Source organism: Stylophora pistillata, chromosome 12, assembly GCF_964205215.1.
Source record: "Stylophora pistillata chromosome 12, jaStyPist1.2, whole genome shotgun sequence".
Lineage (NCBI taxonomy): Eukaryota > Metazoa > Cnidaria > Anthozoa > Scleractinia > Pocilloporidae > Stylophora > Stylophora pistillata.
In genome coordinates this window covers 14,264,892-14,291,226 of record NC_142530.1, presented here as the reverse complement: position 1 = coordinate 14,291,226, position 26,335 = coordinate 14,264,892, and the positions used below count along the sequence as shown (strand labels likewise).

Sequence of the window (26,335 nt, the reverse complement as noted above, 5' to 3'; positions counted from 1 at the left end):
TTAAAGGGCAACTATTTGGCTTTCGTGCTGCCGAGTTTTGATTCGAGGGAAAGTATTTAAGTGTTGTTTTCGAGCGATTTTGGCGAGCATGTGTCAACAGAAGTTTCCGACCTTCCCGTAGTTGTGAACGGTGACTCGGCGGTGATTAGGGCGTCAAGCTAAAACACATCAAAACGGCCTCAAATCGCGAGGAGAACACCACAGACTACTCTCTATGAAGGTAAGACTTTATTTCTTTGATTATTTCACACAACTTTACATTTACGGAGCTCAAAAGCAAGTCCAACTAAACCACTATACAAACTCTTTAATAATCCACTGTGAAAGAGCCTGTGACAGAGCTTGGGATACCTGTGGTTGGGCTTTCGTCTTTGGACCTTTGGCGGGATCTCCTCTGCATTTTAGCCAGAATTTTAGTTCTTGTACTTTTAAATTAGCTGGAGCTCTCCCACTTAGTGATGAACCAGGAATATCTGCTTCTGAAAGCTTTAGATTGTTTGAAACTGGGCTCATTTTGTGTTAACCAGGGTAAAAGCCTCCTTTCGTGCAAACTTGTTTCTAGGCTTCTCAAGCAAATTTTCATTATGCATGGATTTTATTCATAGCGAATTCATGCGTGCACACTGGAAACTACTAGTTTCAGTCTTCCTCTTCCACTCAGACAACTCGACAGAATTATCTCGTGACCTAGCTGTGACTTTGTGTGTCAGATGAAAACACTTGAGCCAAACATTTACACAAAAACTAACTGATTTTGGCCCCTTTATCCTTTAAAGAACGACGAAAATGGTGATTTTCGTCTTCATTGTAAGTGTTTTTTGTCTGGGAGCAGCCTTCGAGTGTAAATCTGACCGTGCAGTGAAGGACGATGAGAAACTACAAGTCCATCTCGTTCCTCACACGCATGATGACGTTGGCTGGCTGAAAACGGTGGACGAGTATTATTACGGAGCTAATAATTCCATTCAACACGCTGGAGTTCAGTACATTCTAGATTCTGTCATTCCCCAGTTAACTGCAGATAGTACCAAGCGATTTATCTACGTAGAAATCGCCTTTTTCGAGCGCTGGTGGAACGAACAAAATGAAGCTATGAAAACGGAAGTAAAGAGACTTGTCGCAAACAAACAGCTGGAGTTTATAAACGCTGGCTGGTGTATGAACGATGAAGCAGCCACACACTACAATGCGATCATTGATCAAATGACTTATGGACTGAATTTTGTGCAGGAGACATTTGGATCAGAAGCAAGGCCCCGGATAGCTTGGCATATTGATCCTTTCGGTCACTCAAACGAGCAAGCTTCGATCTTTGCTCAAATGTCATTTGATGGATTCTTTTTCGGCCGCATCGATTACGCTGACAAGGAACTTCGTCTGAAACAGCAGCGGATGGAGCTTGTGTGGAGAGGAAGCCGAAGTCTTGGAGAAGACTCTGACATTTTTACCGGAGTTCTCTATAACGTGTACAACCCACCCCCTGGATTTTGCTACGATCAGTTTTGTGTTGATAATCCTATACAAGATGACCCGAGGCTATTTGACATGAATGTAAAAGAAACTGTAGATAAATTCGTCCAAGTAACCTGCAAGCAAGCATCGCAGTACAAAACTAAAAACATCATTTTAACGATGGGTTCGGATTTCATGTATGAGAATGCCAACCTTTGGTACAAAAATTTGGACAAACTTATCAAATACGTAAACGATGTGAGTGCTTGTTTGTTGATAGGTAACTTCTTGTCCATTGTCGTTGTTGTTGTTGATGTTATTTGGTTTTGTAACATATGTATTGGATCAAAAGCGTCATGTCACAGTTTTGTAGAAATCATGGTCATGAGCTCATTGTGGTCACACTATGTCTATGCCCTAGTTAGGTCATTCTGTTGTTTTGTGTTCTGGGGCATGATACTTGTCTCACAAAGTAACTTCACCAAAGATTACCAATGGGTACCAGGGAACAAAGTGTATCAAAGAATATTGACACAATGCTTTGGGGAGGGTGGATACAGGAGGGTGTGAGAGGGGTAACTCTACTCCCCAGCCCTGCTTGGGGAGGAGAGTTGGCGTAGTGGTAAGAGCGCTCGCCTTCCACCAATGTGTCCCGGGTTCGATTCCTGGACCTGGCGTCATAAGTGGATTGAGTTTGTTGGTTCTCTACTCTGCTCCAAGAGGTTTTTCTCCTGGTACTCCGGTTTTCCCCTCTCCTCAAAAACCATCATCATTTGAATTTATGTAATTTAGAGTTCATTTAGATTTACACACGACCCCACAGGCTGTTCAGCCTTAAACGTTATTGTGTATAAATAAAGGTGTTATTATTATTATTATTATTATTATTATTATTATTATTATTATTAACCAGGGATTGACAAGCATCCTTTCAGGGGTGTAGCGATACTCGTGGTTGGTTTACCCTCTACACCCCAACATTGGTATGCATGTCGTCTACATGGTTTTCTATACATTTCTTAAAGTGCTGACAGAAGAATTTGTTACTGCTATATTTGGTGATCATTTCCTCCTTTCTCCTGACTTTAATGTTTGATTTATGGGTGATATTGTGAGGAGAAATTAAATGTTTGTCGCTCTTAGAGATTAAAGTGTCAATGCAAGGGAAACTTGGATGAGCTCGCTTAGTGTGTCACTGTCACTATGCTTGAGAGCAGACTCACCCTTGGCTTAGGAGATAAATCTCTCAGCAGGTTTTGTTGCAGAGGTTTTTAGACCAAAAAAAATTTTTTGTCATATCTAGATTGATGTTGAACTTTTCTCTCTCCATTGTTTCTCCAGGATGGCCGTGTACATGCATTTTACTCCACTCCTACCATGTACTTGGACGCTTTGTACAAAGCCAATCAAACATGGGAAGTAAAGAAAGATGACTTCTTTCCATACGCTGACTGTCCACATTGTTACTGGACTGGCTATTTCACCAGCCGTCCTGCTCTCAAGCGATATGTCAGATACAACAACAACTTACTTCAGGTTAGAATTACCTAGCTTTTATTTGGCACTTCTATTATTGTCAACTTAGAAATGTTTCACTTTCTATTCCTGAGCTTGGCTGGGTTTCTTTTGGAGGTAATTTGAGTAGAAGAGTAATGATATATTGAAGCTACTTGATCTTTAATCTTGAGGTTTGATGTATTGCAGGCTAACTGTTGAGGCAACTACAGGGCTTGAAATTAAAAAAAATCTGGATCACAATTTGCGAGTAATTCCTAAAATTTAGTCACAAGTTCAAAAATTTTAGTAGTAAAAGTAACTAACACAAATTAGAAATGAAGATTTCCTAGAAATTTCATGTGTTGCACGACATAGTTTCTGAAAAAGTGTGCTTGCAATACGTTTCTCAGCAAGAAATTAATGATAAAAGTCAAACAACGTTTAACTTGAATTTCGCAGGATTTTTTGGATAAAACTACAGCAACCAGTAACAAGTAAGACACAAGGCTGTTAAATATAATTAAATTATAAGCTAGGCTGTAAAACGGTTGCAAAATCGCTAAAAATGGAGAAATTTTAGTCGCAAAAGTGAAATCTTTATTGGCAAATGCACCTGATTCAGGCACGATTTCAAGCCCTTAACTATACAACATGTAAGCTTGTGTTCAATATTGGCTCGTGTACAGTATTGTACTTTTCCTGTCCCTGTTTTAGTGTTCTTTTCGGGATTATTTTTCTTGAGAAACATGTTTTGTAACAGAGGTACTGTAACATTAACAATGGAATGGGCAGGGTTGTTTTCCATGTTAGGTGCATGAAAATTCTTTCTTTAATTAAAGAAAGTTGTTTTGTCTGTGGCCTAAGTGCCAACTAAAGTACTAGTACTTCTAGTACCATTTCACCCCTGACAATGAGATGATACTAAGATTTTTCATTGTGGTTCCTGGAATGACTATTTCTGGCCAAATTGCATTTCCTGGCTTTTTTCTTAGGGTTCCAAACTTATGGGGTGCCGTACAGGACAATATTGTGTGCCCAAAAAATAAAATGCAAAAGTTAAATATATATGGCATGGATCAAATAAATATATGGATAGAATATATGTAAGAGCAGAAATGTAATGGTCAAGAGGCCAACTCCAATGTAGCTTTGTTGGTTTATTAGCTCGACGTTTCGACCGTCTCGGTCTTCCTCAGGAGCATACTAATTACATGAGCAATATTCAAATTTAAAATTCGTGTCAACAGTAAACATGTCATGACGTAATAATATAAAAATAGAATAGATAACAGCGAAACGTGTCATGGTGTCTAAAATAGATAAATTAAAGTAGTTATAATTCATGTAGTAAGCTTGTTGATAGTAGGATTGAGTCTTAATATCCAATAATTCTCTCTTGCTTTTCTGATTTCTTGATTTTGACTTCTAACTTTTTCAATAACCGTAAGTTTAAGATGGTCGACTCGACAGTTCTTAAAATGTCTGACAGAGGGTATGTTTTTATGTCCATTCTTGATGTCGCTACGGTGTTGATTGCCACGGTGGTGAATTGGGTGACCTGTCTCGCCTACGTACTGATCGTTACATTTGCTGCATTCTATCAGGTATATCACATTGCTAGTCTTGCATGACGCGTGTTGTCGCAGTGTTATCGTTTGTCCTGTAGTGCTGCTTTTAACTGACCCTGTAAATTGCCCGTATGTTTTGCAGCAGTTGCATCTTATGTCAGCCCTACAGGGCCAGAATCCGGGACTAGTGGATTGCAATGGTTTCTGCTTTTTATGTTTATGAGAGAAATGAATTTTGAGATTTTTGTTAGTTTTGAATGATCGACCACAGATTGTACAGGTAGTGTCAGATGGAACTTGAATGTGTGGATTGCTTATTATTGAATATATGTGCAACATATATATGGCATGGACCAAGTCAATATATAGTACTGAATAAATAAATATTAGATGACATAGGACAAAAGTAAGAAAAATACATACGGCTATTGTGCCCATTGTCAATTTGGTCAGCGGAAGATTGATAAAAAATAACATGGCGGCCCGTGACAGGATTGATGATTTAGAGCGGCTCCCCCGCTTTGAGAACGGCTAACTTCCTGAGTTCCTGTTCCAGAAACTGCTGTTTAAGTTGAAGTTTCAGGTTTGAACTTGAGCTATCGGAAGACCTAGCTTGCAAGGCTTCTTTGAATTGAGGATGATTAATAATCTGTCGAACAAGTAAATCAACAGTGGGAGTAGAGTTCACCATAATTATTCCTTCTCTAGTCGATCCTCCATTAGATACCAAGTTTTCCAGCTTTCCAAAATAACACCACTGGCCAAAGCGATAATGGGCACAATAGCCATATATATTTTTCTTACTTTTGTCCTATGGCTGATATATATTGACTTGGTCCATGCCATATATATGTTGCACATATATTCTATTCATATATTTATTTGATCCATGTCATATATATTTAACTTATATATTGTGGGAGGAAAAAGACGAGTAAACTACAAGTTCATCACTACAAGCCTGTTTCGTGGCTTGTTGGGCACGCAATATTGTCCTGTATGGCACCCCATACAAACTAAGTGATTCTTTCATCGGAAATATTGTTAATTGTTAATATGGGAAGAACACACTCACCACCAAATTATAGTTTTACTTTAATTTTATTCATCAGTAACTCCAACCGTACTCTTTTTTCTGTGATAAGTTAAAAGTACTCTTTGATCATTATCTTCAAAAAATATTATATCACTCCATTTTGGTCAATCTTTCCTTATAACTGTAACCATTTTTAGTTTCCCTGGTGAGTAGAAACAGTTTCAGCACCTAGCTTTGTAGAATAGTTCCAGTAACCTGGTTCAGTGGTCATGTAGGAAGCTGTGATGCTTTTTTCTTGCTTGGTGTTCAAGATCTGGATTTAGACTAAGATGAATGCTTGCATGGAATATTATTAGAGAAATCGTCCATCATTTTCTTTTTTATGAATTTGTCAATTTCTCTTTGGTTGTCAGAGAATTAAGCCTTGATATGCCATACTGACGTCCAAAAGTGACTGTTGCACAACTTTTTTTTTTCAAATTTTACTTTTATTTCTGGTGATCATTTCATGGGTTTAGGTAGCCCGATGGTATTTTCTAAAAAAAGCCAACCTTATAGCTCAACAGGATAACTGGTTAACTCAACATCACTCTCACTACAAAATCTGCTAATAATTCAAAGGAGGTCATGTGAGTTGATTTCAGACTTTGTACCAAGTGTGTTCTTGGACATATTTTAATTTTTATGTTCATCTTTTCAATGTTACATGCTTAACAAGAAAACATCATACGTATGATGGACGATCCTCGCAGTAGATAGCGCTATTTGAGCAATAGCGAAATTCAGACCTGAAAAAAATCAGGCCTGTACGGGACTCGAACCACTGACCTCTGCGATACTAGTGCAGCGCTCTAACCAATTGAGCTAACAAGCCAACTGAGAGCAGGCCGTTAAGTTGATTCGTAATGAACCCGTGAAAGGGATAAATGAGATAGAATAAATATATGAAAATCATATATTTTGAACTGCGGTATTTGATACGTATGATGGACGATCCTCGCAGTAGATAGCGCTATTTGAGCAATAGCGAAATTCAGACCTGAAAAAAATAGCGCTATCTACTGCGAGGATCGTCCATCATACGTATCAAATACCGCAGTTCAAAATATATGATTTTCATATATTTATTCTATCTCAAGAAAACATCAATAAAAATTTTCTTTTTTTAGGTCTGTAAACAGTTAGAGGTGATGAATGGTCCTGCAAAGAAAAATGGCCCAAGTTCAGATTTGCTGCGTAGAGCCATGGGTGTGGCACAACACCATGATGCTGTCAGTGGTACATCAAAACAGCATGTGGCTGATGACTATGCAAAGCGTCTAGCTATTGGTGCTGCAGAGTGTCAGGTATGTTTGGAAATTGTAGCTTTTGTTGAAAGTAGCAGCACCATCCTCTGTTTTTATTGTTACTTTACAAAATATTTTGTAATGTAACTGCTTCATTTTGGTTTTGATTCCTCTTACTCTCTATCCATAAGGGATTCATGATATTATTAGAACTACCACAGTAATAACCTGCTAGCTAAAACTCCCAACGAAAATGAAAAATGGTTCCAGATAGAGGAGGTGTGAATTATTGGGGTTGGTTTTGAATATCAATGATCCTGTTGAGGAATTGAGTTTTTTGCCATTCTAGGGTAGTTATAGATAGCCCTTCTGATAGGGTGTGATAAAAAATGTAATTTGTGTGATTATTTTTATGCAAATCGTGCGATAAAAATGGGTGATTATGCAGTTTTTATGCAAATGGTGCAATTCTTTTCTGAGCTATTTTAAGCTTGTTTTGTTAGGTTTTAAACAGAAAACATATTTTTCACTCTTTGGAAGATGTGAAAGCCTTTCTGAACTTGTGCAGATATTTTGCAATTTAAACCATTTTTAGTGTGTGTGTTTCAACCAGGACGTCATATTGAATGCATAGCCAAGGTCTGGGTCGGGTAGCCCAACCCAGACCTTGGCTATGCCGTGCACATCCAATATGGTCGTGCACATCCAATATGACCAGACCCAAACTAGTGCCAGACCCCAGACATGCAACAAAGACGCCTTGGACTTCAATTGTATTTACAATATCGACATTCAGACAACGTTCTTAAAAATAGGCCTTTTGGAAGGTAAATCCTGTTGAAATGACATGTAAATAAGGGATTTTTTAAGATAAAGTGTTAGTTTAAAGTGTTAATTTATCGTTGACTATGTGAAATTTTTACAATGTTTTTAAATTGTGGGATTCTTCATGAATTGTGTGATAGCATGCGATTTGAGGTTGATTGTGCAAAATTGCACCATCGCATTCCATCAGAAGCCCTGTATAGAGGATATTACATGGCCATGCAGGGACATGAATTTTATCTTTGAGTGCTGTAGGTATCTCTCACGAGTGAGCAAAGCAAACAAGTTAGAGATACTTTCAGTGTGAGAAGATAAAATTCTTATCCCCAAGGAGCCTGTAATGTTCTGTTTATTTTATAGATACTGATGAAATTTCCTCATGAAACACAACTTTTTTTATTCATTTTTGAAACAGCAAAATAGTGCAATTAAAGTGGTCAGCTATTGCAAAATACTTATCACAAAAATGTTATGAAACTCGGATATAAAGTTATAAACAAAATTAAGACAATAATACTTAATTTTCTGCTCCAAAAAGTCAAAATTGTCATGAGGAAAAGAAAAGTTCTATAACAACTAAAGCACATCATGTTACTAACTACAGTGACACCAGTATCCTCACACATGAAAGATAAAAATAGTATCTTCACTGTGCACGATGAACCTATGATTTTTTTGGAAAAGGGAAAATCCTGGTATTTCATCAGTATCTATATAATAAATATATCTTATTAACCAAGCGTGAGGGCTGTACTGAGAGAATATCGGCCCAAGGTCTTGACAGTACGGACTGAGCGCAGCGAGGTCCGTACAAATAAGACCGAGGGCCGATATACTTCCAGTACAGTCCTGAGCAAGCTTGGTTAATAAGAGATTTATTATATGACTGAAGTTCAAAGGGACACAAGTGCGGTATCACTCGGGACCATTCGGGACAGTGCCCGGTCCAATACTTAGAGAATATTGGACCGGCAATAGAGCATTTTGATTGGTTGATTTTAGTTATTGGCCCTCTGACTGCCCGAGTTATGGAATAAATCTTAATTATTAACTTATTTACATGTTAGTATTTGAGAGACTAGTCCTGTTCTTGCTCAATCAAGGATCATTTTAGTAAATTTACTTTGTGTTATAATAGAGATTGGGACTTGTTAGTCAGCTATGTTCTGACACCATGATGTTTATCAACCAATGTTTTAATTCAAAGTTTGAGTTATTAGGAAGGTAAATTTCAGCTAAGGGAATTTAAAATTAGTTCAAGGTAAAGGGGAGTTTGAGTTAACTGAGTTCAAGTCAAATGATAGTAAATTAATAACAAAATGAGGTCAAATCCAAGTCTGTCAGTGGGCCGTTCAAGTTTACCAAGTGCGAGTTTGTTGGGTTTTTCTGCTTTTATGAATGTGGTGCAAGGATTACAGGCTAATTTCTTTGTTTTAATACTTGCACTTTTGTCTAAGGATGTGGAACTTAAAACTTGAATTTACAAAAATCCCAGTCAAGTGTGCACTTGTGCTTATCAGAAACGTAATGAGGAATCCAGAATTCAATCTTTCTGACTTGTTATAGGGACTTGCTTTACCTTAGCACATTTATCAGTTTCAGGGAAGATTTGATTATTAATTTTAGTCTAACTACAAACAGTGCCCTGTAGTTGATATTTTTCTCATATCTTGCCTTCTGTCTGCTTGAAGATAATTTATGAAAATGAAGTATAAATGAATATCATGGCCTATAGTCATCCAAATATCTGTTTTCCACAGTTTGTTTTGTACACATCTCTTGGCATTTTAGGTCTGAAGATTGACTGTTAAAAATTAAACAAACAGGCAAACAAAGGTCCCCTAGTTGATATTTTTCTCATATTTTGCCACTTTTCAATGTAAAAAAGTGTTTTGATTTTAAGGAAAAATTTAGAATTGGTCACTCCTGGAAATGGAAGGTTAACCTTGCTGGAAAAAGCACCTGTTATTGGCATATGAATGTGATTGAACTTATGATGACTGTGTAGGCAATGAACTGTTATTTGAAGGAACATTGTCTAAGTTTCATTTTTATTGTTAATGATTGTAATTCCGTACGATGCATACATGGTACATGAATATTGTACATTCAATATACATTTGAGTTTCATTCAAGATTTGAGATGAATGACACCAGGCAAGTCCTGTATCGAGCAGTAACTTGCAGTCACGTGAACGATAAATTAACATTGTTGTTAGTAATTTTATTTAAGTTGGCTAATGTTAAGGAGAATATTCATCGGCTGAATATTTTTACTCTTAATAGAACATTCTGGTATGCTGTTAACGGTTAATAAGACTCTGACATTGGGCCCCCATGTTTGAAAACCTTTTTATACAGTGTACATCCCTGATATTGTCTCCCAAGGGCTAAAGAGGATTGCGCGACAGGTAGTGAGGGAGGAAATCCTGAAAATAAACGACTTATTGCATTAGTAAAAGAGGAAAAACAACGAAAGCATTACTTTCGCCGATCTAGCTTTCAACAAAAAGTACATGGTAGGACAAACCTGAATGAACTCTTTGGGGGGTACGAGCCCCTGCAGACTTAGAACCACAAAGCGTCCAGAAATGGTAACTTTTAGTTCTCAACCTAAAATCCTTACTGAAATCATCCAAAGTCTGGAGTCATTTAAGGTTTACTGTTGGGTCTCCGGAGAAAATAAATAGAAACACTTAGACGTTATTCTTTATCATACTTAGGTGTTGGTTGGTAATGTCCTTAACAAACTTGGAGTGAAAAACCCTGAAATCAAGCCTCCTACGTTGACATTCTGTGACTACCTCAACATCAGCGTGTGTCCTCTAACTGAAAAGACCAATTCCTTTACAGTAACTGTGTACAACCCTCTCGCTCGAGGTACAGACGCTGTTGTTCGCCTTCCAGTTGCGCTGGCTTCGATGAATGTGTTTAGCCCTCAAGGTAAACTTGTCGAAAGTCAAACGCTACCAGTTTCCAACGAAACGAGACAGCTGCGTCAAGCTCAGAACCTGAAACAAAGCGACTCATCTTTTGAACTTGTTTTCTTTGCCAAAGTCCCCGCTCTCGGTTTTTCTACTTACTTCGTGAACTCGACCAAGTCCACAGTGAAGAATAAAATTTTTAAAGACGTCCCCAAACGCGTTTACGCAGACGCAGACGAAGTCTCTATCGAGAATGAGTTTATTAAACTGTCCTTTTCGGAAGATACTGGTCACTTGACGACTATGACTGACAAGAGTTCCAAGACCACAACTGTGTTGAGCCAAGAGTTCTATTGGTACAATGGTAGCGTGGGAACTGATGCCAGTAAACAGCCGTCCGGTGCTTACATCTTTAGACCCAACAGCAGTCAGCCGATACTGATCTCCAAGGAGATCAATGTAGAAGTCTTTAAGGGTACTGTTGTGCAGGAGGTACGCCAGGTGATATCACCGTTCATCAGCCAAGTGGTCAGGCTGTATGCCGGGCAGAGACAGGCTGAATTTGAATACACAGTCGGACCGATCCCGATCGGGGACAAATGGGGTAAAGAAATCATCACCCGGTTTGACACGGATATCAAGTCCAATGAGCTGTTCTACACGGATGCTAATGGAAGGGAGATGCAGGAACGTAAAAGGAACTACCGACCAACATGGAAGCTGAACAACACCGAACCAGTGGCTGAGAACTACTACCCAGTCAACAGTCGAATGCTCATTAGAGACAGTGAGAAACAACTGACGATTCTGACTGACCGGTCTCTGGGCGGGTCCAGCATGAAAGATGGCTCCATGGAGGTCATGCTTCACCGCCGGCTTCTTAAAGACGACAAGAGAGGAGTGGGTGAGCCACTGAATGAGACAGGGATCAGTGGTGAAGGTTTGATCGTGCGCGGAAAGCTGAGTCTGATTTTGTCACCGCCCAAGGAATCTGCCGCTCTTCATCGTGAGCTTGGCGAGAAGCTTTTGCTGGGCCCTGTGTTCGGCTTCGCATCCAACAGCCTTACGTTCAAGAAGTGGACGAGTCAGTACAACTCACAGCACAAAGGTCTCACCCGTGAGCTGCCTGCCAATGTTCACCTGTTGACTCTGGAGACCATGAAGGACCTGGCTTTGATTCGCGTCGAGCATCAATTTGAGGCTGGCGAGGATCCCAAGCTCTCACAACCTGTCAACATTTCCTTGGCAGAGCTCTTCACCGATTTTGATGTCGAATCCATGACTGAAATGAACTTGGCTGCCAACCAGTTGCTGAAAGACAAGCAGCCTCTTCACTGGAATCTAAAAACAAAGGAGAACAAAGAAGAACAAAGAAAAAAAAAGAAAATGGCAGCGCGAAAGGAAACGGATTTGAACGTGCGTCTTACCCCGATGCAGATACGCACGTTCAAAGCTGTCATAAGGCGTCATGGAGTGTTCCAGCTTAAAAACGTACTAAGTACTACCAATTGATTCTAATATCTTGGTAGTACATTATACATCTAAACCGTTCAGTCATTACAGCGATCAAACGTCAGCGCGTGTGCGATTGTTGTAGGGGCTAGGTGGCTTGCTTTAGGCTCTTAGAACCATATAATCCCGCTAGACTTATGAACAACCTGACAAGCAAGTAAATTACGTTATTTTACATGAGTATGACTTTTTTGATAAAGATCAAAACAGAATGATAAATCAATAAGAAACCCATTCGGTACTTTGTGCTCAAGAATTCATTAATTTCCTTTTCCCTAACCTTTTATCCGTTTACAAATCTATGTGAAAGATTCAACTTTTTCCACAAATGTAGGGTTACTAGTGCTTTTTATGTTATCTTTCTAGATTTTCCGCGGAAAATTGGCCTGCGGCTTGCAAAAAAATATTAACCATTTGCGCATGCCCAATGTTTAACAGATGTTTTTTTTTTGGTTCCAATTTGAAAGTTGTAATTTCTTCCCCCGATTTTCATGCATTAGCGGTGAGAATTTGTTGAATTTAAAACTTTATTTAGGGAATGAAGTCAGCGTAAACATAGAGTTTTCTTGATACAAGTGTCAAAGATAAATTTGCCTGGCAACTCAGGTTTTGTGGAAGAGATTTTTAAATAAATTGTGTAATTTATTGTGTAATTGTGTAATTTTAAATAAATTGTGTAATTTATCTTGTCGACAGAGATTAGATTTCTTAATAAATTCTTTGACTGTATTTTCTGGGAACTATTTTTCTCGAAAGCTCTGTGGTCGTTCTGTTGATAGAGAGGAAAAGCTTATTAATATTTTGCCATGATTACAAGCTCTGTCTTGGACATCAATTATATTCAGTTCAAATGTAACCCTAGTGGAATTCACTCAGAGTTACCTGAGCCCACGTGTCCACTAATCAACCAATGGCAATCTCATTTGGAGAAAGTTCCTGTAACGCCCAACCGCTTGACATGCCGACCAAAGGATTGAAGTTTGAAATTTGTAGTTGTGTACGCTGCATGGCACTCTCTATTATATTCTCAATCTCATGGGAAAATTCCGTCTTTATGTCCTTGTGACTTTCTCAGAAAATCATATGTATATGATACTTTTTAAGGTCCGTTTAACGGCAATTAAATTTTTTCTCGTGAGATAAATCTTCACATGAACCAAACTGTTATGCGAAATTTAGAATTAGTCCCTCCAACTGATTAGGAAGTACAGCTGATCAAAATGAAAGTACCCTTTAGCTTATTTCATGGACGCTTATTCGTAGAAGTTGGGGCCGCCGGTTTAATAATTCTTCAGACATTTCTCTACTCAACTTACCAATGTATACAATTTAGCCTGAGCAAGGGAGCCTGAGTATTCTTGAGTATTCTTGCTATTGAGACGATGTAAGGCGGAAAAGTATTATCCATTTACATGTCTCAATTTTCTACTGCCTTCAAAGTCAAAGTTGAATCACAGGTGGCCCAAGCTCTCTTTGAGAACCACACAAGGAACACAATTTGTATATCGATTTATAAGCATTTGTATGGGATTTTCTACAAGATATCCATAGAGATAGTTAAAAGTGAGTAAGCCATTTTTATTTAATATTTTCATTTTTAACTATCTCTATGGATATCTTGTAGAAAATCCAATACAAATCCTTATAAATCGATATGCAAATTGTGTTCCTTGTGTGGTTCTCAAAGAGAGCTTGGGCCGCATGTGGTTGAATGCATTACCTTCGCTCTACCGACTGTGTCGTTTTCGTACATTCAAGTAATAACAAATATCACTGTTTTTATTCGTCCAACTTTCACGCACGTTATTCACATTGACGTAAACGGCATTGATACGAGTATGAATGGTAAAAAAACGTGATCCCGTTGCTTTTTTGAAGGAAGAACCACGCTGACGACAGAGAGAGGAAGATGATGACGATTTTATTAATATATTTTTATACGCCTTAATTTATCATGGACCTCGTAATCCGTCGACAACTTGGCAAATTGGGCTGGGCTGTCATTCCATGTCACTGCTCCGTGTTCTCCAGCGTCCCCCAGAGATATCATAAATTATCAACTGGTTATCCGCACCGCCGCTTAAAATACTCTATGAACGTACAAAATAACGACAGTTAAGAAAATAGCGCGGCACAAGAGAGTTAAAAGAAAGACCATTCTTTACGAAAGTTTGACGGAATAGGGTGGGGAAGGGGGGCGGGGGGGAGTAACTTTATCAGTTCTCCAAGTCCATTGACAATGTATTCATCGGCAAGAGTTATTTTCCTTCCTCGATGTATTCTTCTCTTGGGAAGCGGTGTGCTTAAAACTACATTTGAATTTCTTTTTCAGGAGAATTGTAGACATAGTGGTATATCATCTTGCTAACTGTACAGCCCTCTACCCCCCCTACCACCATCACCATCACCACCACCACCACCATCCCACATCCCTTCCACTTAAAAACTACATGGTCCGTCCCTCGTTTACTGGACTTCTCATGATAATACTCACAGAGTTTTGCGTCCAATTTACGTTCATCACTTTGTCCTGATGTTCAGTCATTGTGAACAGCGGTGTATTCACGCTTGCGATGAAAGAGGAAAAACATTTTAGTGCACACTAAGCCCACGAACAGCTATAGTTTGGACAACTGCAAGGGTCACACATTAAAATACCTCCGTATATCCCACAGATTGACAGTCGTATCGTATGACCCAGAAATCAATTCAAACTGGCTGCTTGGAGACCACGCCACTGAGGACACCCAGCCTTGATGTGATGTCAGAGTCTTCTTCACCACAGCTCCGTCTAACAAAGAAACGTTTTCGTTACTAACTCGTTTTCACCATCCGCAATCTGTGCTAAATCTCCTTCATCATTAACAATTCTCGTTCCTTTATCATTTCTTTCCTTCCACTTTCGCTTTCTCCGTCCAAACAGGCGATTATTTCACGGTGCTTGTTTTAATGGTTATTATCCACTACGTCATCAAATGATTCAAAATGTTCTGACAACGCTAAGAATCTTTTAATGAACATAATAATGAAAATAATAATGATATTCTAGATAAATCGCTTAACCTCCCCTTGAGTACCATAGCCCGCTTCAATATTATTATTCTAAAAGGACAAGAACCCCACGTCACAACAGATGAAAGATTTTGCTCATCTTGAGTTCTGCCTCTCCCTATTCCAGTGCAAGGCCGAATGAACAATTTAAGGGACAGAATTTAATAACGAACGCTAAAAGAGAAATAAGGGTGCTGAACCCATTCAGGTCATAGTTTATGTTTTTAGATTACAAAATAGTCAAACACGATACGAAATTTTCAAATGGTTGTGGAAAAAAGTTTAGTCCTCATTTGCGGATGGATTGTAAAGCATAATACCTGAGATTCACCACCCCTTCCCCCACCTCCTCCCCAGTCTCGACTCACCGGTTGTTCTGGGATCCCAAAGACGAACATGTCTGTCAGCGCTACCGGAAACGAGAAGTCTTGCTGAAGGGGAGTATGAGATGTCACAAAATACTTTGGAACCATTCTGAAAGTAAAGAAAGGTAAAAAAAAGAAAAAAATGCCATTTTTGAGGAAGTGCGACTTCGTTCATCTCAGAAAAGTCCTACGGAAAACTTACCAGGGTCTGTTTATTAACCCCAGCGGAAATGTCCCAGACTCGAATGGTGTGATCCCAGCCTGCACTGCAAACCGTGCTTTGGTCGATCCATAACACACTAGATACTGCCTCGGTGTGCCCCGATAAGGTCATGAGTGGAGTCTGGGAAAAACAAAAGGTTAGCCTCATGTATCAAGCCACTGCATTTCACTGAAATACCCGTATGACAACTGTCGCAACCTGGGTCCCGTGCAGACGGCGATTACCTTCCTCTGTCGGAACTTACGTTTAGTGGGTACTTTTATCAATTTTGAGTCACTAATCCTCTAGTATGTGCTGCTCTACAGATGTAGCAAATTAATTACAAATTGTACATGAAATTCCTCACGCGCAAAACGGCTTAACAGACGAGACCTTGCCCCTGTTTCTTTAGCGTCAAGAGATTTCATTCAGGAGCATCGCTGCTGAAACTACTACAACGCGGTATTACCTAATCCGCAACATTCTTTAAATCACCTCTCTCACTATAAAAATTTAAGCTCACTCAATTACGGAAAAAACTCAAATCTACCCGCGTAGTTTCTTTTCTTTTGCTTAACACTGTTTTTTGCTTCTTCTTTACTTTCCCTTCATCCCCTGTTTCATCGGATGCTGAAGGGTCTGGAACTAAAGATATAATACTGATTAGGCTTAGTTTAAACGACTGCTGACCGTCCGTTCTCTTTGCTTCTCAGTTCTTCGCAGCCTTCGTTGGCAGCTAATGTTATGCTTCCAAGCTCATTTCATCACCTTTAAACACTTCTATCACCCGTAGGCCTCCTACAGATTATAAAACGAGAAAAACTAACAAATAAACAGAGACTTACCAGCAGACCATATTTTCAGTGTTTTATCCCATGAGCCGCTACAAAACTACAATAAAAATTAAAAATTACAGTTGATAGACCAACTCAGTACAATGGCCGAATAAAATTAAGACTTGTAGAACGGTTTCCGACCGTGCGTCGTAAAACCATAGCAAAGTAATAGAAAAAGCCCATGACAAGGAACATTTGATCACTTTTCAATTCAGTGTCGAAAGTAATGCAGAAGCGCAATGGTGCAGTGGTTTTACTCGACTTTTCCCTCTGATTAACCTAGAAAACTCGCAACACCTCAAACATTTAACTACAAAATGAGTGAATGGCGACTTAAGGCTCGATTTCCGCCGCTCTCTCGGGTCCGGTCTTTCTCCTTCCTCCCCGAGAAGAGAGGTGGGTTCAAGGAGGAGCGTGGGCTCCGGTTCCTGACCAGCGGCTGGTAATCGAGCCTATGGCGACTTGGTCTCTCATGTTTTCCGTGCCTTACGTAGTTTGTTTGTTTTTACTCTGGTTTCCTATTGGCTCCTCGTGATATTTTCCTGTGTTCTAATTGGCCGTTGTGATTACTTCGCCTTTAGTTTTACGACATTCCAGCGAAAAGCGCGGGAAAACGCGAGTGACCGAGTTGCGATTGGCTGCAGCTTTGAATTTGATTGGTTAAGAGGGAGGCGCGACATGTAAAGATCAATCACTGAACGACGTAAAGCCGCACCAGTTCAAGAACAGATGTTTTTTTCGTTAAGTGCTACCTGTTCACCTTTGTTTGTGAAGAGTCAACTGCTAGTGTATCCACACTTTGTGTGTGACCTTTGCAGATATGGATACATTGGGTCGTGTCATTACCACGTGACCACTGGCGGATTAAAAAGAAGAAAACTTTGTTAAAGCCACCTTAAAAAGGTGGCTGAAGAGAATTGAGCAAACTAACCGCGTTCAAATCGAAACAACGGCTTATGTCCTTTTAACATAGGAAGAAGGCATAACCTTGAAAGATGTTTATCTAATTAGCTCTAGTAATATCTTTTTTAGAGGATAAAGTTTATTTTATGTATCATTTTACGTGTTCCGTTTTGGATACAATAGAATAACGTACTTTGCGTAGGAGTTTTTGCATTGTAAAAAAAAAAAAATTAGCCTGACTTGTCCAAGATCGTCGTTACAAATCCGTGTCAATTATCTTCATCTCCCACCGTCATCATTCCTTCTTGGTTTGTCATTACCCATTACCCCTCGCGAGTTTTTCTATCTTACCGAACTAATATTTAGCTGCCTCTTTCAGGCTGAAGGCAGGTTTACACGGTCCAAAACAAAATGTGGCATGAATCAATTAAGCAGTAAGGATATACCTCACTGAGGCGGATGGACTGATCCTGTGAAGCGCTTAAAAAGATGCCCACATCATCATCTACAAAAAAAACAAAGACAAAAACAAAAACAAAAACAGAAAAAAACTGTATAAAACAGTAACACTTCCTCTTTCTTCTAGGACATCAATTCACAATGTGGGATTAGTTCTAAGCATGATAATAAGTTTTTCAAGCGAACTCAAACCAGCTAGCAAGATATCGGTTATCAAATTCTCAGCTTCGAATATTGCATTCCCAACGTTATGATTGGTGCACTGAGCAAAGAGAGAGCTTACTCCAGCCTCTTGCTCTTGCGTGAGATGATCTCTAGTCTGCAAGCAGGTCCTCATGGGTAAAAAGAGATTGATGTTAGCGTACCGTGCGGAACTCTTGGAGTCCGTGCAGCGCTGACATTTTTTGACTCGCGCGACAGACTTCGCCAGAAAGGAGGGACTGGTCATAGTTTACATGTAAGCAGTGTGGAGTGCGGAATGAGGCAAGCTCGCAGGTGAAAGAGTTAGCCAGGGAACCCAGTACTTAATTCAAATGCTAGATGTCTCTCTTTTCCCTCTCTCAGTGCTTTCCTCCTCGTGTAATAAATCAATTCAATGGAGGGAAAAACACTAAACAAATCATCGTCAATGCTGAAATCCACAAATTTCTATCTTTGTTCATGCACTTGCCAGCCCAAACTGTTCGATGCTAATCAGGACATGGGCCACTCACCCATACTGATCCAACAGACACTTTTCACAGGTGCTGTGTGCCCATCAAACGTCAAAATACAGGTACCTAACAGAGTATATATCACAATTAGTACAGTACATATGCAAGCCAGGACTGAGAAGGTGCATGGAAATAAGCCCTGAACGAACTCTGATGGACTGCTAGATTCCCCTTCCAAATTATCTCTTACTCCCTACGTAAAACAGGAGGAGAAGTTGCCATTGCATCAGAGGTCACTTGGAGCTATATTCTGCACACCCCTTTGAATCTTGATAACCCTTGGTGGATGTCTAACGCGCCTAATGGCTCCTGACTGTGCCAAGCCACACCCTTGTTTCATCAGAATGTATTACTCCTTCCTGGACAGGATGCTAGAACATTCCCTCACAGTTTACCAGCCCCATGAAGACTCCAAAGTGCAGAGAGGCAAAGCGAGGGTAACTTGTCTTGTCCAAGAATACTGGTATAACTCAAACACTTGCCCTGGCCTCAAACCTGCTCCCTATGTTCCAAAGTCCATTGGGCTAAAAAGCTCAGCCACTTTGCATAGGCATCACCCAGATGCAATGGAGTCAATCTGCCACCCAGTTAGCCCAATGGATAGTGCGCTGGACTGTTGTGCGGGAGGTCGAGGGTTCGAGCCCTGGCAGGACCAACACCCAAGGTCTTAAAATAATTGAGAAGAATTTGCTACCTTTCTATAACATCAAGAAATGGTTAGATATTCTAGTCTTCTCGGAAAGGGACGAATAAATGGAGGTCCCGTCTCCTGCAGGGTTGGGGTAGGAGACGTTAATTTCCCACGCACGAGGTTACTGTGTGATGGATGTCCTCTCCTGGGGTGGGATGGTGGCTTTGTTGTGAAGGCCGTAAGTTAGATAACTCATTGGGTTAATTACGTCACCTTTGTTAAATAAAGAATATTGTATTGTATAAAGAATATTGTATTGTGTTTTTCACAGAACCTCAGTAATAGGGTTGGAGTTTTAAATTTTCTGAGATGTTTAACTTAATAATCAGAATTTACCTTTAAAATCCCACACATACGCATTTCCATCATAGCTGCCACTTAGAACACTGGAAATAATGTGAACAGTGCACAATTTAAAGTACCAGATTTCAAGAAGTCTAAAATTGTTAGACATAATGTTAACAGAGGTGGTGGAACACTTTAAGATGTGTGTGTGTGTGTTTGGGGTGGAAAGGGGTTCTTCCCCAAGTGCATAGCCCTACTCAAATTTTCCAGAACATTTTTAAAAATCAGCTTCTCATTAACAAATAAAAAAGTCCTGCCACATAGAATTTCTCCTTGCAATATCAAATGCACTGAAAAGTGGGAGGCTGAGTCTCCCCAAATTTTTGCTTGAGGGGCTGTAACCCCTCATGATGCAGCTAGAACTGTACAATCTTAAGATCAAATGAGCAATCCAGAGAGATAAAAAAAATTGTACCCTTACTATAACAAGGTAACTTTGGCTTTATTGACTGAGTTGATAATGTAAATTGGCTACTGTAAAAAGTTTCAAAGCTGAGGTTTCGAGCATAAGCTCTTCATCAGAGCAAATGGAGGAATTGTGGGTTGTGTGTTTGTGTTTATATGCAGAAAATGGAACTAAGCTATTGGTGAGAATGTGGAAAGGAGAAAAACAAGAATCGACTGGTTCAATGAAAAGCATTCCTTGATACCCTGGAGATGAAGAGTGCCAATTTGAAAGATAAATTTTTTTTCTAGAGTTATGCAACTTTCCGAACTTCCTAGATGAAAGGAAAGGCCACAGACTACCATGTGCTACTTGGAATGATTAGGCAGATTAAAGTGACTAGCAACTGGTTTCGATGTGTATCTTTACCATGCTTCCAACAAACATTCACCTTTCAGATTCTTCATCCCAAAGGATCTATTGTCAGGAGTGAAAGCCAAATAATTTCACCTCAGAAAACTGGAAATGGTGACAATGTAAAGCATTTTTTCACTCATCACAAGTACTTAAGTACTTTGGAATTACATCTCAATGTGACCACTGCTTAACAATGAGAATCTGTTTCATATTGAATGGCAATAAAACCCTCTTCTGCATTTATGAGTTTGAGTTAAAAAAAATTGTGACCAGAATTTCAATTCTCTTGGGAAAACAAAGTGTCTCTTAATTATAATTAGAGCAAGCTAGCATAAAAATTTTAGCTTGACCCTTTAAAACTTAACATCTTAGTTGTAAATCTCCTTTCTATCCTCTATACAGTTTCATCTAAAAACTTTTAAAGAAGATTATTAGCTTTGTATCTTAAAAAAAAAACTTAGGTTTAACAGAGGGTTTTGCGGCATGACCTATTAACACTGAATCTTCAATTAAAAATGAGTCCTACATTGTAACATACCACTTCTTACAAACAGCTATGGAACTGACCCAGTCATCATGAAGAAGACAGTTATCTGGTCGTGGTGCTGGGTGTTTTTCAAGGTATTCTATTTCAACCACACTTTCCTGTGACAGAAGCCATGTTAAGTAAGTTAATGATTTAGTGGTTTCCCTAATTTGAAAAACAGCACTTCCATAGGAACCCAAAATTTAAAGGGACACTCCTGCCCCTGACCCTTGAACATTGGGGTATTTTCAAGGGAGGCCAAAAAATCAAAGGGACATTTCTGCCAATGAGCCTTCCAATTTCTACATACCACTGTGCTGACACACACACACACACACACACACACACACACACACACACTGATTCTAATAATTATTGAAAAATAGATTGCACTCACAGTTGAGATGTTGTAGAGCCTCATGTGTTTGTCAAGTGTTTCTTGCAGGTAAATTCCATCAATGAGGAAATCAAACTGAAAATTCCTCTCATTTTCAGTATCAGACTCAGATGTTCCAACATCTATGACAAAGGTAAGATTTCCATTACCTAACAATACTGAAAAAAAGTTAACATAGACTGAAGCCAGAACAATACATTCAGCACCACGTACTTTTAAAGAGGGGAGTCAATAGGCTAACGGAGCGGTGGATTCTGAGAATTACTTTGCCCGGATTTTGGATTTAGAGCAAAATTTTAATGGATTTGCAGATTCTGAAATTGCAACGGTTCGCGGTTTTGTCAATTTTTTAGGTCCGGATTTTGGATTTTACTTGTGAGGAAGTTCGGATTGTGGATCTGAACAATCGTCAGAAATGCGTTGTTTTCTGAGTATGTGTATTTTTTTGTCACGGACAAGACTCTCTGCATGCCACATATCAGGGAAATAGTAACGCACTGGGATATCTGCTGTGTTTGCGCCCTTATCCCCCGGGGGGAGACTCCCATATGAAAAATAACCGGGAATGCTCGTCGTCTCACTTAGGGGTGTAAATTTTGGATTTTGGTCTCGCTTAGGGTGTTCCAGGCAAAGCACCAATATTTTAAGCTGCCAAGGTCTCATTTATGGTTCCACGAAGAAATACAGAATTATGCGAAGAGAAACAGAAGTAAAATTTTCTTTTTAAATTGTTTTGTTTACTGTATTACCTCAACATTAACTAGTTTTCTATTTTACCAAGTGCCAAGAAACAATGCATGAACATGAGTGGTCTCTTTTAGGGGTCAAAATTTGCTTAAGCCACGCCCAAATGGTCTCCTTTAGGGGTTAAATTTAAAATTTCAGACGAGCATCCCCGTTTGTTTCATATGTCCCCCCCCCCTGGCCTTATCCGTGACACTTTACCCCACCTATTGCAATTCGCTTGATGGGAAAGCCATTGCCTAGCTAACACACAACAGCTCAAGGTGTGTTTTTCACCTTTTTACAAGGCAAGCAGCAAACGGATTCGGATTTAACAATTTTTTTTAATGGACTGACGGATTTGGTTATCAAATCGTAGCAGATCGGTGGATTTGCATACCCCTATTCACCCCCCTCTTTAAACAAAAACACCCTGTTTTGTCTGGTTCAACTATAGAGTAACCTGCTTAATTGATAACCCTTGCACTCCCAAGATTTCATTTAGTAATTCTCCTTACTGTCTGCTATACAATTCTTATGGTGCAAGTTTGGAGAATTTAGTATTGGACCAACTAATAATCCCCTAAGTGATATTATTTTCTTTCTCCTCATCACTTGCTTGCTTGATGTAAAGAGAAAATTTTTCTAGGTCACTCAAGGATTTTTAAAAAAGTATTCTGCACAGCTGGTTCATAGAACACAAACTATTACTTATATCGTAATCCTAAAATATTTCCTCTGGGTGCTAATTTCAATTTAGGCTAAGACAAGTGAGGTACTTATTTTAATTCTTAACATTGCAGCCAGATGCATGTTCATATTTTTCTGTTACATAAAACCTGTGCAGGAACATCAAAATAAATGGTAAATTAATATTTTGGAATTGATCCTCAAGTTCTTGTAGTAGCACAAATGGCACTTGTAGTTATATTCCAAATCCACCATGTTTAGAAATGAAAAAAATAAGTGTGGTAAAAAAGTTTTAACACTGCAATAAATCCTGCATGTATATGTAGTTTGATGAATGAGCTGTCCATAACAACCGTGAGAGGAGGACTGGTACCTATCTAAGCCACAGGAGGGCCATAATGTCATATTATTCTTATTTGTGGGAAGGTGCTATGTTGATGATTTCTCATGTGATATCTTCATGATGCATGCTGCTTACAAAACTGAGTAATCCACACCATATACCCAACACCTACAGGTAGTTTAAAAGGATATGGCAAAACTTTAAGGGACAATTTTTAAAAAAAATTTTCCACATCAAACTAAGCATTACTGTTTGACTAGAATTTCCATGAACAATGTTTGTAAAATATGGAATCCCACAAGTTATTTGCAAATTGCATTCTTAAATCTGTCGCAATGTGACTAACCAATTATAACGTGTCAACAGAAATTATTCCTGAGATGTTTATGTCGGCAAAACATAAAGGTTCTTTTATTTCACAAACATCTCCTGCTTTCATTTGCACATGGAGATATTTGCAATAATCATTGCATATTAGACAGGAATGTGAATGGGGGAAGATAAAAAGGAGAGGAGATATAGCAAAACAGATGAGGGTGGGTGGTTTACACAGTCTTTGCCGCTTGCGCTTGATCAGTAACCATTACCAAGTTGTGGCAAGCTCAAGTTCCTTAATCCTTAGAATTGAAAAAATTGCCAGCATGCAGAATTGAACAGAGGTCCACAAAGAATTCCTTAATAGTTTCTCTGCAACATATATTTTAACTGAGAGCCTCCTAAAACTCTCTAAGAGACCTCTGTGCTTTTATTGGCCAGTGAAGGTTTCTAATAATCAGAGTGTTGACAGATCTTGACATGCGATCACCCAAAGGCATAAAAGGTTTGCAAACCTTTCATAGCGAAAAATAACCTGACTTTATTTTCAGCAAGTGCGTCTTCTTTGAACTAATTAATGGGTATGAAAACTTAAGAGATTGCCTCAGACTCCCACGATATCAACAAACGAAAGGGAGTGAGGAATTTCCGTTTCTCTATTTGATCTCCCACAATGGCCTCTGACATACATGTCAATGGTTTTGCTGAAATTTTGGTAAGCAAGCTTGTCAAAAAAATTACAAACCAACCAATAGGAATATCGAAAAATCCCCGCACAGTTTTGAAGACCAACAGATATTTCATGTGCGTGGTGAGATTTGATGCCTGATTAATTCGTTCAAAGAAACACCGTCTGTTTCGAATTGTCGCACCTCGGTTGGATCACGATTAGATTAAGGTGAGACGGAAGAAGATTTGCCGGATGGTGCAGTTGATAACTCCTCCATTGATAAATAGTTTTTTCTTGTTACGCTTCAAATAACGCGTTCACGATTTTTTTTTTGGCGAAGGACGCCAGCTAAAGGTCTACAGTATCCTTAAGACAGTTTTACGAACACATCTGACAACAAAACACAGAGGCATTCTAAGGCTCCATCTTTAAGGACCACTTAACCTTTGCAATTAATTGAAATAAATGCAGTCTAGTAATGGAGCATCCTGCAATTAATGTATACTTTAGATACGTCGATCATTTAATAAAACGAAGTCTCCGAGAAACGAAGCGAACTTGACATACTTATGATTATTTACCATTTGATGACAGCAAACTACTGATAAGTTCATTGAGTTCTTGTGATCCAACTTTCATCGGCACAGAAAATGGCGACTCTGAGACAGCATATCTGTACGAGAATTGACGCATTCATCACAGACAATCATCTTGACAAATAACATATAACATTTCACATCAAGTGAAAATAATCTGTATTCTGTCGTATAGGCCCAAGAAACTCATCTTAAAATGGGCTTATATATAAATATAAAATAATAGAAATAATAGAAATATTATTAACCAAAAATCACATATTCATCCGAAAAATCGGGAGTAATTGGTCAGATCTCAGTCTTCCACGTGGTTCGTAGGGTTGTTGACATAATTTGCGTATTGCTTTAGAGTTTAGAACGGTGTGCTGCAATCATGCAAATATTCCTTATTTCAAAACACATTTCTCTATATATAACATATGCACGAGTGATCGTCTTCCAAAAACCTTCAAATGATCGCCCTTACTTGGTTTGTTTCGTTATGAAACGTGCTTGTACATAGCCACTCTCGTCCGCCATTTTATCTTTTAGTTCCAGATCTCTCTCCATGTGACACGCGGGGAGTGATGCGCGCTAGTCCGCGCAAGTACATCCTCACCCCTTTCTTACCCCAGCATAACCACCCTCCTCTTCCTTCCTGCCGCCTATTAAAACGCACCCAGTCACGAGAAGAGTAATTTATAACATATTTATTCCTGAATAACATATTTATTCCTGAATAACATATTTATTCATGAATATTTTTAAATGGCGGTTGTCATTTTTTTATAATTCACAATGAAACAAAACTGAACCACCTGAAGCTTATGGAGCTTTACTCTCCCCACCCCCACTGAAGTATCATGCCTATTTTCATACCAATTTCTATTTGTTATCAGCTGTACATCAGTTTAGAAGAAAACATATTTTTATATACGCTTATAATTATTTGCATTTTTTTTCTGGATCGAGAATCGGGAGAAGAAGAAGCATATCAAAAGGCTGCAATTAAATATCAGATAATTATGAAAAACTGCATATTTCATATTAATTTTTGGAATAACTTGCAATCAATCCTCATAACATTTTAGCAGAATATAACAAGATCACTACGCTTTTAATGTTAATTATAATGACTAGCGTCAAGTTTCCTGTTATTTTAATTTGGTAGACATACATGATCTTGCTAAATCGAGAAATAAAACCGCTCTCCATTTCAACGGAAGGCAGAAGATTTTCGGTGTCATTAGGAATTGGCAAATTGCACTCTTGTCGGTTTGTTTACACAGAAGGAAAGAAAGTGTGCTCATGTCACGAAACAGCATGATTATACCAGACTTTGATATAGCCATTATAGCCATTTCTTCGATTCAAGAATGGATTTGAATTTATTCAGGATACTATATATCTTACACCTTGAAGTTTTTGTCATCGATATCATGAATAGACAGTCTGCTTTCTTGTAATGCGAGGCAAAGAATGAGCGAGATAATAACCTCGCTTCTAAAAAATAACCGCTTGTAATTGTTTTAAAACACATTTTTATATACACCGGCAAAACTTCTTAGGATAAAACAATGATTCCGACTCTTGACACGAGAAAGGGCCCCGCTTATTACCATAATCCGT

General features: G+C 38.9%; 2 protein-coding genes across 3 annotated transcripts; one reads left to right on the top strand and one right to left on the bottom strand.

Moving 5' to 3' along the window:
• Positions 1-673: 673 nt before the first annotated feature.
• Positions 674-12,829, top strand: LOC111329016 (lysosomal alpha-mannosidase). Its single transcript, XM_022933584.2, has 4 exons — positions 674-1,710; positions 2,794-2,988; positions 6,723-6,899; positions 10,388-12,829. Exons 1-4 carry the CDS (start codon positions 787-789, stop codon positions 12,098-12,100), a joined length of 3,009 nt encoding a protein of 1,002 aa, XP_022789319.2. The 5' UTR covers positions 674-786; the 3' UTR covers positions 12,101-12,829.
• Positions 12,830-14,000: 1,171 nt separating this feature from the next.
• On the bottom strand, positions 14,001-25,344 carry LOC111329017 (ribosome biogenesis protein WDR12 homolog). Of its 2 annotated transcripts, none has more exons than XM_022933585.2 (15): positions 25,194-25,344; positions 24,713-24,804; positions 21,391-21,548; positions 21,006-21,112; positions 19,657-19,706; positions 18,630-18,695; positions 17,904-17,962; positions 17,315-17,410; positions 16,564-16,609; positions 16,269-16,363; positions 15,719-15,859; positions 15,520-15,625; positions 14,759-14,891; positions 14,595-14,667; positions 14,001-14,190 (listed from the first exon to the last, which is right to left on the bottom strand). In XM_022933585.2, the coding sequence occupies exons 1-15, from the start codon at positions 25,274-25,276 to the stop codon at positions 14,101-14,103; spliced, it is 1,395 nt and encodes a 464-aa protein (XP_022789320.1). In that variant the 5' UTR covers positions 25,277-25,344; the 3' UTR covers positions 14,001-14,100. The 2 variants fall into 2 exon arrangements, with proteins under 2 accessions (XP_022789320.1, XP_022789321.1); XM_022933586.2 differs by having other exon boundaries at positions 21,391-21,512.
• Positions 25,345-26,335: the final 991 nt, after the last annotated feature.

Bases quoted from the DNA above. Each gene is read 5' to 3' on its own strand.
- LOC111329016 (XM_022933584.2), top strand. From the start codon at position 787: ATGGTGATTTTCGTCTTCATTGTAAGTGTTTTTTGTCTGGGAGCAGCC. The intron at 1,711-2,793 runs GTGAGTGCTTGT...TTGTTTCTCCAG, and splicing joins TTATCAAATACGTAAACGAT to GATGGCCGTGTACATGCATT. The intron at 6,900-10,387 runs GTATGTTTGGAA...TATCATACTTAG, and splicing joins TTGGTGCTGCAGAGTGTCAG to GTGTTGGTTGGTAATGTCCT.
- LOC111329017 (XM_022933585.2), bottom strand. From the start codon at position 25,276: ATGGAGAGAGATCTGGAACTAAAAGATAAAATGGCGGACGAGAGTGGC. The intron at 21,549-24,712 runs GTAAATAATCAT...ACTTTTTTTCAG, and splicing joins TAGTTTGCTGTCATCAAATG to TATTGTTAGGTAATGGAAAT. The intron at 14,668-14,758 runs GTATTTTAATGT...TTTCATCGCAAG, and splicing joins AATCTGTGGGATATACGGAG to CGTGAATACACCGCTGTTCA.